The sequence below is a fragment of the Zootermopsis nevadensis genome, unplaced genomic scaffold (assembly GCF_977971745.1).
Source record: "Zootermopsis nevadensis isolate Lab colony 2312 unplaced genomic scaffold, Znev_1.0 Znev_ptg000028l, whole genome shotgun sequence".
In the NCBI taxonomy this organism is placed as follows: Eukaryota; Metazoa; Arthropoda; class Insecta; order Blattodea; family Termopsidae; genus Zootermopsis; species Zootermopsis nevadensis.
Genome location: NW_028259160.1, coordinates 14,321 through 29,374, shown reverse-complemented (window position 1 = coordinate 29,374; position 15,054 = coordinate 14,321). Strand labels below are relative to the sequence as shown.

Genomic DNA, 15,054 nt, shown 5'->3' with positions numbered 1-15,054 from the left:
ACCTATAGGATGTACTTTAAATGTTGTGATTGTAAGTGTGAGATGATATGTTGACAGAAGTAAATGCAGTTTGGGATTGACGTTATTGCTGTTTCCAGTTGGTATAGGTATCGTTTGTAGGCGTGGGTGGAGACTATTTGTGAAGTGATTTTGGTTTTTGTTATGTAGTGCTGTGACCTGCCGGGGTATTTTCTGTGCTTGTGGTGTGTTAAGGAAGGATAAAGGTTTTAAAACTTGTAAGTTGGCGTGTGGTGTTTGTTATGAATTTGGATTTGCTTGCAAAAATCTCATGCCCAGTAGATGACAGATTTGTTTGTTGATTTATTTGGCTGGATTTTTTCTTTCGACTCAAGTGCTTTGAACACATTTTGGTTAAAGATTGTTGATTGATATGATGTCTGTTTGGACCACCTTCGGCTGCTCCCTCATAAATATATTTTTGCATAACCCCCTCATTCTCTCATCTTCGGCTCCCCACCCACCCGTTAACCCTCAATTATTTTTTTAGAGGGCAGAAATCAGAAATCGGTTCAGTCCTGCCCTCGTTTTATATTTAGAACTTAATACTACACTTAATACTACTGTAAGAATCCGCTGGGTCTCGAACTGCCGATGCCATTCGGCTGCCCTTCTGTTCCCGCTCAATACGTAGTTTACTGGGTTCGCTACTAGAATTCGCTGTGGTCAAGTTCGCGCAGAGAGAGAGAGAGAGAGAGTGAGAGAGAGTGAGAGATAGTGAGAGAGAGAGAGAGAGTGAGAGAGAGAGAGAGAGTGTGAGTGAGTGAGTGTGAGTGAGTGAGTGTGTGTGTGTGTGTGTGTGTGTGTGTGTGTGTGTGTGTGTGTGTGTGTGTGTGTGTGTGTGTGTGTGTGTGTGTGTGTGTGTGTGTGTGTGTGTGTGTGTGTGTGTGTGTGTGTGTGTGTGTGTGTGTGTGTGTGTGTGTGTGTGTGTGTGTGTGTGTGTGTGTTGGTTGGTAAGCGTGAATCTAGTCTTCGGAGTCTTGGAGGTGCTGTAAGTTTATGTGTGCGAACAGCGATCTAGGTGGGCTGTCATCAGGTTACGGAATGATGGGGGTGTTCTCGTTTAACGGTTGAGGTTATGTGTCGATGATTCCCGAGGAATCAAATAAATAAACGCCATGAGGCGTTTACGGCATTGATAAGTGACATTTATATACTCAGAAGTGTGTGTGGTGTGCCCCCCTCCCCAAGAACAAAAGTACATGTTCAATCAACTGCGTCATCAGAATGCTGTTTATTTTTGCATTTGTGTTAGTTAAAAGTGAATGCATTTTGTCTTTCTGGGAATAGCTGAGAGAAGAAGCTTAATTGATCCTTGGGATTTTACTCGGGGAAAAGCTGTCTGTCACCTGACCAGCCTACTGCTTGCCAGGAAATCAGTGGAGTATGTTCAGTACACTTGGCAGGCTCACTTCTTATCGCAACAGGAATTTGGCACGTGGAAGATTGTTTTTTGTCCAACAGTTCTCAGACTTTTCCTGCGTAAGACGTAGTTTACTACTACTCTGCTATGACAAGGAGGTCGGATGAGTTCGCTGTTTTTCAGACGTTGCCGTCCCTGCCTATGATAAAATGGCGTGGGCGTTCTGCCCCTCTGTATTTCTTTGGTTGCTAGGATGCATTCTGAGTCCAGTGCAGATTTACTCTCATATATATTGCCAGGGCGTGGAAGTTAATTTGAATTGATGTGTGTCATCTTTCCCTTGTGTGAAGGACGTAATGTGTGAAATATTGTGGTTGCATGGAGGGTTGGTTTAGTTGGCCAGTTGATTATTGATGAGGTGTAGAGTGCATTCGTAGTAGCAGTTACGACTGGTGTCACAATGCGGATATTTATTTTGGTATTTGGTATTGTTTCAGGTAGGAGTGCCTGCAAGCATGTGGGATACTATAGCCGTTGCCCACTTTTGATTCCTAGTGACCAAGTATGGGGTGTTCGTAGCATGCCTCACAATGCCACAAGGAAGACCTCAGGCCCTCGTGCGATTACCTTGCTTTCCGAGGAGGTGTACGGTTATAGATTTAGTGGGAGTGCCTAGTCTGTCTCAAAGAGTAGTTTGAGATCAGGGGATGTACTGAGTAGCAACTTTCATGTGAACTGTAGCTGTAGTGTGTGTTTACTGGTATCAACGAAGACATGGAGGACTAATTTGTCTGAATATCAGCGTTTCAGAAGATCAGTTGTGTGCGTGATGGGGAAGCAGCTTTTTTGGAGTTGGAGATGTGAAGAACCAGACAGAACGAAGCACCTGTAGTGTTTGTGACTTGGATAAGGAATTGCATTGTTCAGGTATGTTAGAGAGTAGAGTTTATTTACATTCCATAGATCCTTCTTAGGACTAAACCAAAGGATGGAGAACAAATCATTTCATACAATACATATAAACTTCAGTACTTTTGACACAATTACAAGGATGTGTTTCACATGTGAATGTACATAACCTTCAGATTCTGCAATTCAAGTATGAAAAATAATTTAAATGCAGGCTTGAACACCTTTAAATCATTTAGAGTTTTAATTGTTGGTGGAAGATCATTAAATGACTTGATACGCGTATAATACAGTCCTTTTTGACGTTTATTACGGTTAGCATAGACTATAGAAAAATTATATACTGGTAATTAATTTTTATTTTATTGTTGAGATTTGTCAAACTTGTTTCCACTTACAAAATAAAAGTCTAGTCAATGATATGTTGGTGTCCATGAAACCCAAAGGTTCTGGAAATAAATATGACATGCGCCCTGATGTGGAGAAAAGGTGTTTAGAGTATTACAGTAAGTGCAGTACTTGAAAGTTACTGTAACTAAAACATTTGACTTCCCTTACCAGTGAATCTGGCCTGCGTTGTCACTCGTTATAACTTGAAACTGTTGCTTGTGTTTTCCAGGTCGTGGAGACAGCATGTATTGCTCTGAAGTCAAGCACGACGGATCCGTTACCGTCGTCAGTGCTGGGAAATAATTTGCTGTTTCTTGGTGGCATCCCTGAATTTTAATGAAGATGAGAATACAGTGCAGCAGCTTTTCTCCTGTCCAAGGTATATAAGAGCAGTTGGAGGCAGAAGAATATTGTAAAACTAACCTCATTCTTGATATTAAAAAAGTGTACAAAATAAAAGATGTTTTTCCAGCCTGATGGTACTAACATGACATAACAGATTGTTAATCACTGGCTTTTCAACGCAGAATTGTAAGCGAGTCCCATGGCAGTCTATGAGGCACTGGTATAGATCTTTCTCTGAGCACCCAGAACTCATTATTTACTGGTACAGTGAGCCTGTTAGAGGCTGTATCACAATTAGTTTGTGTTTAGTATCCTGCCAGTACCAGGAGGCATCTGCACGTAATGTATTTCTTTCTCATATCATAAACCCAGATTTCCCATTTTCTCTGTCCCTTTTACATCAGTTGCTGATTTAGGAAGCAGCTACTGCATTGGCCACTGTTGTGACCAACATTTTGTACACTGAACATTAGGATGTGAGTGTAATTATCTGTACTCATTGTGATTCGCCGTTGCAGTTCTGATGATCCACATGTGGAGATCTCCGCAGTCCATGGGATTGCGTGCAGATTGCAGGACAAGCAAGCCAGAGCCACTCACCAGATGGCAGTCACAGGCAAGTTCATCCATTTGAGTAAATTGTTTAATGAACTTATTTTCTGAATTGCAATGCCATTATTGAAAGAAGAAGACCTTTTTTCCTGAAAAGTAGTAAATGGTTTTAATGAAATAAAGAACTTGTCTATTTCTTCTATTGAGACTACAAAGAAACAATGAAGAACGTGATTTTTCTTTGCCAGTTTAAGGAACCACATTTTGAGGCTGACCTCCACATTGTTCTATAATTGAGAATGCATGGAGTGTACCTCCATGCTCCCACTGCCTCATGGCATTGCGCTTAGTCACAAGGATAACTGCAGCTGATATAGCGAACCATTAAATGTTTAAAAATCATAATCTGTGTTGGTTTTCTGTAAGTCCAAGTGGTGTTAGAACCCAAAGACCACTGTGAGAACCTGAAATCTCTCTTAAAACCACATTTAGTATGTGAACTTGTTGAAAGCGTCTGCTTCATATGTGGAAAAGCCAGTAAGGCCTGTTGTGTATGTTGGTAGGAGTGTTTGTTGCTGCAGCCATGAAAGAGTTACGACGGTGTGTTCCTTGTTTGTCACTACACAATGGTGGCGATATCTCAGGTAGCTGGTGAGTTCAGTTTTATAAATTTAGATTGTTCAACATTGAAACAATTTATATTACTGATGGTGAAGTTTCCACCTTTGCTTCCAGAAGGTATGATAAAGTGGCATTACTGATGGTGATATGGAAAAAAAATCTAATTGCTACGGCTACCTCTTGCCCCTTGTCGGTTGAATTCACCTTAGTAGTAGAAGTGCTACAGATGTTGGCTGTGTTGTAGTGGCTTGCCATTTCTTAATCTTTCATTTAGGTCCTTTCTCCATGACATCAAAACAGGCGAACCTGAGGGGCATGGACCGACTGGTGTTTGTAGACTCCCTTGCTGTCATAATGGGGCACGAGGAGAGGGAGCCGTGTATCTTGGAGACAGCGATCAACATCCTCGGCTCCAAACAGACGGCAAGCGAACTGTTCGTTAAATATCCACTGAATCAGTGGCAACAGAAGTTGCGTGGGACTGACGTGATGTGTGTGAGTTGTAGAGTTTGTAGTTGCAGTATTATGACGTGTGGAATAATGGCCCACTTGGCGAATGCTTTAAATTTGCTGGGGGGGGGGGGAGGAAAGAAAGGCTCCAGTATGAATCTGTGAGTGAGGGAGTTCAGAATTTGTCAGGTCGCTGGTTGTGACACTGTCGTGACCCGTATTTAAAGTTAACTTGTGAATGGGTTTGTAATGAACTTGACAGAATTTGTCTTCTGAAAATGGAAGGTGCTTGTTCATTGGCTAAGGTAGGAGTGTTAACTGCTTGGTGAAGTAAAACTGTGTGCTCTTAGAAGAGTGTGATGTCTTGATTTCTTGAATGTGACTGTATTTTCTCTTTCTGGGAGTAGCAGATTACGAGAAACAGAATGATCCTTCAGATTCTACTGAGCACCATGCTGTTTGTCACGTGACCTGCGTACTGCCAGCCAGACAAGCATTGAAGTACGTGCGGCAACAGTTGGCGGACCGACTTGATGTCAGAAGATTAAACCTGCTGGGACAAAGAAGGAACATCGTATCCGCAAGAAACTGATATCAGTCTGAACGAGGCATTCGTTGTGTGAGTACATGAGCATTAGAATGTATTTGATGTGGTTGTCGTGTGAGAGAGATGAGTCTGTCCAATTTTATTAGGTACTTCAGATGTTGTGAACTTAAATGTGAGATTTGATATGTTGAAAGACCTATGTGCGGTGAGAGATTGGCATAATTGCAGTATCTGTGGTATGCTAGAGGCATTCATGATTCTCTAGTGAATATATTGTTCATAGGACATCAAAATTGGAGGTTAGGTATAGCTTGTAGACGAGGGTGGTGACTATTTGTGATAAGGTTTTGTTAATGAGTGGTTTTGTTTCATGTGTGATGTGTGTAGTGCTGTGGAGCCTTTAATGTGATGTGTTTACTAATTAATAAGTGAGTAATTGCCAAGGTGAGGAATTTAGTTTTGTTGACGTGTGAGTATTGTGCACAGTGACCGGAGCTGCTGGGATATTTTCTGTGCTTTTGGTTAATTTTGAGCAAGGGGATCGGTTATGAAACCTTTAAATTAGGTGATGTGTTGAATGTGATTGCATTTTTTTTCTGGTAATAGCTGCAGAGAAGAAGCTTGATTGATCCATGGGACTTTACTGAGGTTGAAGGATGCGTCACCTGACATGACTACTGCTTGCCAGGAAAAGAGTGGAGTATGTGCAGAAACACTATGGTGGCTCACTGATATGACGACAGGAAATCAATCGGCTGTTATCACGAAGGACCTCATGTCTGCGAGAGATTTATCTCTGTGTCAACTTGACATGCATTGTGTAAGTATACGAGAAATATGATTATCAGATGTGCTAATTCATGATTCACACAATCAAATTCTTTGGCAAGATAGCGAAATATTCCACCAACATGCACTTCATTATTTAGTTCACTTAAGATTTTGTGTGTAAAATTCAATAGCACGTTGTTGCATGTCTTTTTGAAAATTTTTTAGAGAATGCCGTTGGTAATGAAACTGGTCTGTAAGTAGAAATACCTGTCAATTTAGGTAAAGATCTTGTTTATGTTTACAAGATGTTTTGATATCTGCATTGGAACAAGTTTCACAGTTTGAAGGACAGTATTAGGGTGTGGTGTGGAGTACTGGCAGACCTAATAATATAATAAGGTTGCTTCACTGTCTTAACCTAAAATAGACCCATGACAAAAAATGTCTTCTCAAAATGGAATGTGAATTTATTTGCTTTACATGAGGTGTAGGGGCCGTCAAAGACATGTATTTCTTTAATTATTTGATGTTAGTATTCTACCATACTGACTAAAAGACTAGAAAAGAAGAGTGATGGGAGACGACCAATTTGGATTCAGGAGAGGAAGAGGAACCAGAGATGCCATCGGAGTTATGAGAATAATTTCAGAGAGAGTTCTCGATGTCAAGGAAGAAGTATGTGCCTGCTTCATCGACAGGAAGAAGGCTTTCGATCGAGTAAAATGGAAGAAATTAATGAGGATCCTACAGAGAATTGGAATTGATTGGAGAGATAGAAGACTAATCGAAAACCTGTACATGCAGCAGAAAGTCAACGTGAGACTGGACTCAGGAGACACCAACAGCGTTGAGATAGGTAGAGGTGTAAGACAGGGATGCTGCGTATCACCACTTATTTTTAACCTGTACGGGGAATGGCTTGCCAAGGAAGCTGTGGAGACTTCAAAATTGGAGGAAGATCATAATGACTGTAAAGTATGCAGACGACTTGGTAGTATTGGCGAAGGAAGAGGAGGAATTACAGAACATGATGGACAAGTTAGTGGTAACAGGTAGAGAGTATGGAATGGAAATCAACATTGAAAAATCAAAGGTAATGAGGATGGCACCGAGAGCAGAACGTTGTAGTTGGAAACCAACGGCTGGAGAATGTGGAGAATTTCAAGTACTTGGGAAGCATAATCACGACGGACGCCCTATGCACCAAGGAAGTAAAAGCAAGGATAGCCATGGCCAAGGCAGTTTTCCGTCAAGAAGAGGATACTTCTCACTAACAAGTTGGGATTGGAGATGAAGAAGAAACTAGTGAAGTGTTACGTATGGAGCAGAGACCTGGACACTCAGGATGAAGGAACAGAAATACCTGGAGAGTTTTGAAATGTGGTGTTGGAGAAGAATAGAGAAGATCAGGTGGACGGATCGAGTTACCAACGAAGAAGTATTGAGGAGAGTCGACGAGCAAAGAAACATTCTGCAGGCGATTACACGAAGGAAAGCTAACTGGCTCGGACATTACGAGAAGGAATGGGTTACTGAGTGACATCATCGAAGGTCAGGTTGAAGGAAAGCGAGGACTGGGAAGAAGACTGATACAGCTAACCGACGATCTGAAACAAGGAAAGAAGATGAAGTTCCAGGAATTAAAATGAGAAGCTGAGAATAGGGAAAACTGGAGAGTTCTTTTTGGGCAAAGCAATGGACCTGTTGTAAGACAGAACACTGAATAATAATAATAATAATAATAATAATAGTATTCTACCATGTTTTCCATTGGAGGTAGCTCTGCCTTCATTTTATGTGTTTGGCATTGGTATTTTAATTTGGTCAAGAAAGGGGCTTTCTAGGATAGGTAAGATAGCTGCCCTATCTCTCGGTGAGAGACTGAGGCCGAGTTTCTCTTTTTTGAGAGAGTGTTTTATTTATTTCTTGTGAGAGGTTGAGATATCGTTTGAGTCTTCATTGTCGTGGTTTTGAACTTTGTAAATGTTTGCTCATGTTTGATTCTTTTGAAATTGATATTGTAATTATATCTCCTTATCATTGTTCATTTACATCCAGTTTACATAAAATGGGATTGCCGGTGGATGTAATGACACCAAGAACCTCCCCATTTTAACTTCAGAAAGGCCGATACTGTTAAAAGGTTTGTTTTCTTTCCATTTTATCGATGTCATTTCTGAGCATTGGCGATCGGTGGTTGGTATGTTTGACTTATATTCTGTGTTTGTGTTTCATGTACGCCAGTGCATCGGACACGTACCAGTGGACGCGGCGTGTTCTGGAGGGGACTCGAAGCGAAGGGCTCTTTGTGCGTGTGTTGCGGTATCGTTCATTAGCTTACTTTGAATGGCGTATGGTGCAGTCCTTGGTGCAACGTGCAAAGGTAGTTGATTTTTTCGATCATGTAGAGTTATTATTGTCTCTAACGGAGTCCGACGAACGCAAAGGAATTTTGAAATTTCATTCTGATTTGAAATCAGACATTGACATGTGCCCTCTGTTGGCTGTTTAGAATGGTCAAAGATGTAGGCAGATTGCGTGTAGCCCCATTAAATGTAGAGTATGACACACTCTGAGTAGGTAAAGTATTTGAGTTTGGTTGACCACGAGGCTCACCACGGCAAGTGTCAGCCTCAAGGAGAGTGACTTATTTTTTAATTTATTTTAAGAAGCAGAGATATGGATGGAAGCAAATTGGTTGCATTGTGCATTTCGCTCTGTTTACTTGCCCCCTGGACCACCACCATGAGGCACGTGGAAGATTGTGCTGTCAATTTTGTTTTTTGGCGAACACTTCTCAGACATTTCCTGCATAAGACATAGTTTACTACTACTCTACTATGACAAGGAGGTCGGAAGCGTAGGCATGTATCCATCAGCCTTTAGTCTTTTCTGCTCGCGAAGAGGCACACCTACTTTCTCACATGTCACGCCACCTCTACCGAAATGTTCACTAGCATATGTATGTTTTTATTGTGGATTCGTTTGAATCAGGCCACCCGAAAAGGGTCACGGTGTAGTTTGCGTATGCTGCGTCTTCGAGATTTTCAGCTCTTGGAGGATAGCTTGGATTTACTAGGAGTAGGAGTAGCTGCGTTGGAATCAGGCTAAAAGAAAATGGTGATACATCATGTTCTGTAGGTTATAGAAACAGCAAGGTACGTGCTCTGCGTGAAGAGGTAGCAGGATGCTGGCTCACTTGCATGAATTGTTGAGGGTGCGCCGTGTCCGTAGTTGGCTACGATCTCAGGTACACACTTTCGTTCGGCTATCCCGCATCTGCAGGGCTTAAGAAGTCTGGGTTAGAGTGCGTCAGTAGCTGGCCATCAGGCTAGTGGTCGACATGTATAGTTTTGTTGGGCGATGCTTCGTCCATGCCAGGCGACTGGTTGACGTGAATATCTTGCTTAGCTTAGGCTGCGTCTGTAGCCGTGTGCCTTGTCAGTTGTATGGGTTTGTTTGGTAATGCTGCATGTGCAGTGCTGTACCAGTTAGGTTTATGTTTGCTTGCCTACTTTGTGTCTGAAATAGGCCACCACTGTAGAGGTTTGTTATTAATCCTAGGTTGCTGCGGTAGCAATAAATCTTTTCACATGCTTAGTTTGGCCCAGCTGTGGTCGTAGAAGGCAACAAGACCACAGGCAAACATTGGTCAGTCTGGGTTGCGTACATAGATTCCTAGTGGCTGAATAAATCACAGGTTGGGTTGACAAGGCTCTGTCCGAAGAGATCGACTGTGTTGAAGGCCGCGTCCATAGCAGCTTACTGCCTTACTTGCATAGGTTTGTTGTGTCAGGCTTCGTCCAGAGGAGGATAATTTGTAACGTGGATATTACGATAGTACTAGGCAGTGTCCTTTGCTATGCTGCGTCCGTAGCTGGTAGGAAGTCTATCACAAGAATGATTGAAAGAAAGTGATTTAAGAAGAACTGGAGTGCACGGAAGCACAGAAAAGAATGTTTAAGAGCACATGAAATTTTGAAATATAATAAATTGTTTCAAATACAGAAAAATTGAATTAAATTAATTCTTAACGTTTAATTTAGACAGAAGAAAAATAAAGAAATTTATTTAACTTGTTCACTTTACTATTGTTAATCTTTAAGCGTTAAAAAATTTCTGGCAAACACTTATTAAAGTTGAAGTAGTACATTATGTTCATGAGATGGGAAGCCATAAATGCAACAGATGATGCTTACATACACATTAACAGATCACTCTTAAAGATATTGTGTGTCTATTAACCGACTAACAAAGTTCTAATTCTTCCTTATACTGGTGATGGGTTCCTTCTGTTGATTATGCATGGCCGGCGCACTGTAGCAGTAACATTAAGTGATCTGTAAATGTGTTTGTATTGTCATTGCTTCTTGTTTGTGCGAGGAAGCAGACAGGCAACTTATTTAAGAAGATACAAGATGATTTATAGTACAATACAACTGATAAAGATACAGAAGGAAAGATGCAATTAAGTAAAACTGAATTTAAAATTGTAGTATCATACAGTTGATATGTAGTTATGATAAAGTGAGGTCTGATGACAACTCCCTAAAATGCTACATTCTTAGAGGCATAGGTTGGTGTGGCTAGGCTACGTCCACAGCAAGGTACTTTCTCGAGTGTATTGGGTGATTGGGCTATGCTGTGTCTAAAACAGGCTACCACCTGATTGGCATAGGTTGTTTACTTTAGTGTGCGTCCAAAGCGTGAATAGGTTCTTTAGCCGAGGCTGCATCAAGTACGTGGGAGTCGTATGTTGGTCAAGGCTGCATCTGAAGCAGGTTAAGGCTATCGGTAATTTTTGCGAGGCAAGCGAGCTACATCCTAGCGTGTTTAATTTTCTGATAGTTGGCTGCGTTCTAAGCAGGATACAGGCTCAATTGCATAGATTGGTTGGAGTAGGGTACGTCCGTCGCAGGTTACGTGCTCAGTTCCAGATATGTTTGGCCATACTTTTTGACGTGAAAACGTTCGAACATTCGAACTAGAATATAATAGTGACGAAAATTTAGAACTCTGATGTGCGTACCTTCAGAAATTCTTTAAACTTGAACTAGTGAATAATTTGGACAAACCAACCACGCAAGGGAAAACTTGTATAGATTTGACATTTGCAAGAGGTATTCAAATAATTTCAAAGCCATATGTATCCTACTTCTCATACCACTACCCTGTATTCAATAAATGTAAGTTGCAAATGAATTAAACGATTCAAAACAAAAATTTTGTTTAATTTCAATATACACGATTTTTTCTGCAGCGATCTGCTCTGTTATGGGCATAATTTAGTTTGGCTGTGCTCTATGCTCAGGAGGCTTCTTACACATACTTGACAGGTCACCACCATTCACCGACCTCACTACGAACATATGTTGGTTAGGCAAGGCTTTGCTCGAAGCAGAGTTATTTTCCGTAAACCGCGTACGAAACAGATTACTGGGAGATGGCTGCGTCCGAAACGGGATACTACTGCATACGCTTTATTTAGTTGGGCTAGGCTGCGTCCACAGTTGTCTTCATTCGTTCGTCTAATCCGCTTCAGGTTGGTTGGGCTAGGCTGTGTCCGTAACAGCATACGTCCTTAGTAACTTAGGTTTGTTGGGTTTGGTTGCGTCCAAAGCAGGGTACTTTCTCATGTGGATGAGTTGATTTGGCTTGTCTGTGTTCTTAGCTAGCTACCAGTTCAGTGGCATAGATATTGTTTGACTAGGGTGCATCTGTAGGTGGCTGTATATTTGTTGTGCTAAATAAAAGCCATATGTCCATTTCGTTACTTTTATTTCATTCCCATATCGCAAAGAAAATATTACCCGCAAACGCAGACATATTCGTAATGCTATAAAGCGTTGCACTAGATGGTATACCAAGTTGTTATTAAGGGTCCTGAAATCCTTGCTACTATTCTTAAATTTATTTTCAATTTTAGCTTCTCTCAGCAACAATTTCCCACTTTGTGGAAACAAGCAGCTATTGTTCCATTTTTAAAAGAAGAAGACAAAACTGTTTCTGTTATAAACTATAGACCTACTACCATAATTAATAATGTTTCCAAAATATTTGAAATTATTGTACATACCATGTTTCTTATAATTTTAATTCTAAATGAATCCCTTGTCAACATGGTTTTAGTAAATCCAAATCCACCACTTCTAATCTGGTTACGTTTTTGGATTTATTTTCCCCTATAGCTTGTTCCCAGTCTCAAGCTGATGCATTTTATGTTGATTTTATCATTTATTTACTTCCATCATTTTGTTTTCTATATTACTCCATATTTATTAATGTTTTCTTTAAATCATTGCTTTACAGACTAATAATGAACATCAGATGAACCACGCCATATAAAAAACAATACCTTCGTTCTAATATATAAGAGTAATTCTGATAAGAACATCTTCCATAAACTGCATAACATTGTAAAGGATTGTAATTCGAGTTTTAAATTTACCAATCTAATTTATACCTGAAGACGGTTAAATATAACCGAAACATGTCGTAAGAGACGTTCCAATTTCTAAATCGATCATTCGATGCGGAACGTGAAATGATATTTTAAATATTTGATCATCTTATTATAAATTGTGATTTGACATTTATCAGTGTTGTTTCGCATGTCTTACGTTTGCACAAACTTGGTGACTATGAACTGTCTGCTGGTTATATGATTGATTTCTTAGTTACCTAACCAGCAGACATTCGCAAGTACGTTATTCTGGAGTTTTGTCATTTCCTTTTGATTTATTGTCTGGGGGTTTGGTGCCAAGCAAAACAGAAAACTACCGCGCGCCGTCTGACTTTGCCTCAGAACGGGACCTGCTGACTACGACGCACCGCCGGACATTGACTCGGAACTCGACCGACCAAGTAGCATGCACCGCACTCGCGCGCACACACAGAACCCACGGCAACGTACTTTATGTGATTTCTTATTATATTATGTTTTTACTCTTTTTTGATTCTACCCAAATTTCTTATTCTCTCAAAAATATATATCCATATTTATATACACATGCGTATATATATTCTTAATTTTATTCTTATGTAGTCGGTATCGCCGAGGGACTTGTGCTGTCAGGCAACGCGGAAAGTAGCACGCACCGAAGAAGTTAGCCAGTCAGATATCACGCACCGTGTGACTTTGACTCAGGCAGCCAACTACGGCACACCGCACACAAACGAGACACGGTAAGCTGCTGATGTTTATTTATATTTTAATTTGGAGTTCCCCCCCTTCTCTTATTGATTCATTCTTCGCACTGCGTCGTACATGGACGGTCGAGCTCTGCGGCTATGTCCCACGGTGCGTGGTAGTTAAGACAGTCGAGCAAAATCCGTCATAAATAAATCTGAATCTGCCTTCAATGTGTGGATAATGGCAACCCATATCAACATGAGTACCATCAGACATACATGAATGTACAAAAGAAATGTATTTAATCTCTATCTTATGTGTACATGGGATATACGGATGTCCGCACGTAGGAACGTTGAAACTTCGATATCAGCAGACGTGCGTGATTACACCAAACGCACTGATGGTAATGTTTGGCATGTATTGCCTTACGTCAGTGGTCCCCAACCTTTTTTTGCCCAAGGGCACATTTCAGAGTTTATGAGATCGTGGCGGGCGCCAACCAATTAAAAAAGCCAAATTTTCTTTTCTCTGGACAAATAAGATATGGACACCAAATAATACACAAAACAACACGACGTTTATTGATACAAGAAACCACGCAATCAAAAATACGTACTTTTATAAGTACAATTATTATTACTCAAGTGGGAAGTTAGTGTGATGTTTGGCACTGCATTTCAGCGGCCAGTTTTTCAAATTTGGGAGAGTAGGATGATGTTGCTGCTCGCAATCGTCAAGATGGGCATTGGTACGTAGAGAACTGTGCTTTGATTTTATAATGTTCATGGTTGAACGGCCTTTATTATTCAGTATAACCTCTTTACGTATCAACGCGGGCACCGCGTTGGGGACCACTGTTGTACATTATTTCGCCCTCACATCTTCATCAGTTATCAGAGTGATTATTCTCTTGTAACATTGATGTCACTGTTAGGTCAAGGTCATGACACAGACACTACCACTTCCAAGACAAGGCAGGGGTTTCTTTTAGCAATGACGTGCGTGATTCAACCGAGACACTACCACTTTTAATACAAGGCAGAGGTTTGTTTTGGCAATTACGTACAAGATTCACACAAGACACTACCACTTCCAAGTCTTGAGAAGTTCTTGTCCCAAGTCTTGAGAAGTTCTTGTCCCAAGTCTTGAGAAGTTCTTGTCCCAAGTCTTGAGAAGTTCTTGTCCCAAGTATTGAGAAGTTCTTGTCCCAAGTCTTGAGAAGTTCTTGTCCCAAGTCTTGACAAGTCACTCGTCCCAAGTCTTGAGAAGTTATTGTCCCAAGTCTTGTCTGCTTGTTTAGGGCAGTGCCTCACCTGTCTTAGCTGAATTCAAATTTTTTCGAAAATTCTTAGTTTTCTTCGCGTTTCGCGCCATTTGCAGTCGTTTTTAATTTTTTTAAAATTTCGAAAATTTTTGAAAATTCTCAAAGGGGGTACCCCTTTGAGAAATTTCAATTTTTTCGAAAAATTTCGAAAAATCGAAAAACGTGGCAAATCGTCCAAAAAGCGCACAAAACTAAGAATTTTTGAAAATTTTCAACTTTTAATTTGTCCCAAGTCTTGAGAAGTCACTTGTCCCAAGTCTTCAGAAGTCCTTGTCCCAAGTGTTGAGAAGTTCTTGTCCCAAGTCTTGAGAAGTTCTTGTCCCAAGTCTTGAGAAGTCACTTGTCCCAAGTCTTGAGAAGTCATTCGTCCCAAGTCTTGAGAAGTCACTCGTCCCATGTCTTGAGAAGTCACTCGTCCCAAGTCTTGAGAAGTTCTTGTCCCAAGTCTTGAGAAGTCACTTGTCCGAAGTCTTGAGAAGTCACTCGTCCCAAGTCTTGAGAAGTTCTTGTCCGAAGTCTTGAGAAGTCACTCGTCCCAAGTCTTGAGAAGTTCTTGTCCCAAGTCTTGAGAAGTCACTTGTCCCAGGTCTTGAGAAGTCACTCGTTCCAAGTTTTGAGAAGTTCTTGTC

The 15,054-nt window shown here is 40.8% G+C and overlaps 1 protein-coding gene across 6 annotated transcripts; it reads left to right on the top strand.

The window, feature by feature from the left end:
* The first annotated feature begins 1,020 nt into the window (after positions 1–1,020).
* LOC147872294 (transcription-associated protein 1-like) lies at positions 1,021–13,328 on the top strand. 6 transcript variants are annotated; one of them, XM_087357543.1, is made up of 10 exons: positions 1,023–1,039; positions 1,879–2,308; positions 2,910–3,059; positions 3,544–3,641; positions 4,141–4,228; positions 4,473–4,693; positions 5,059–5,267; positions 5,802–6,015; positions 8,211–8,349; positions 13,012–13,328. In XM_087357543.1, the coding sequence occupies exons 4-6, from the start codon at positions 3,629–3,631 to the stop codon at positions 4,639–4,641; spliced, it is 270 nt and encodes an 89-aa protein (XP_087213669.1). In that variant the 5' UTR covers positions 1,023–1,039; positions 1,879–2,308; positions 2,910–3,059; positions 3,544–3,628; the 3' UTR covers positions 4,642–4,693; positions 5,059–5,267; positions 5,802–6,015; positions 8,211–8,349; positions 13,012–13,328. The 6 variants fall into 6 exon arrangements, with proteins under 6 accessions (XP_087213666.1, XP_087213669.1, XP_087213664.1 ...); XM_087357540.1 differs by lacking the exon at positions 4,141–4,228 and having other exon boundaries at positions 1,021–1,039; positions 4,499–4,693; XM_087357538.1 differs by lacking the exon at positions 4,141–4,228 and having other exon boundaries at positions 1,025–1,039; positions 4,499–4,693; positions 5,056–5,267.
* The last annotated feature ends 1,726 nt before the right edge of the window (positions 13,329–15,054 follow it).

Coding starts and splice junctions, on each gene's coding strand:
- LOC147872294 (XM_087357538.1), top strand. CDS start 3,017: ATGAAGATGAGAATACAGTGCAGCAGCTTTTCTCCTGTCCAAG. Junction 3,060..3,543: donor CAGCTTTTCTCCTGTCCAAG/GTATATAAGAGC, acceptor TCGCCGTTGCAG/TTCTGATGATCCACATGTGG. Junction 3,642..4,498: donor TCACCAGATGGCAGTCACAG/GCAAGTTCATCC, acceptor ACATCAAAACAG/GCGAACCTGAGGGGCATGGA.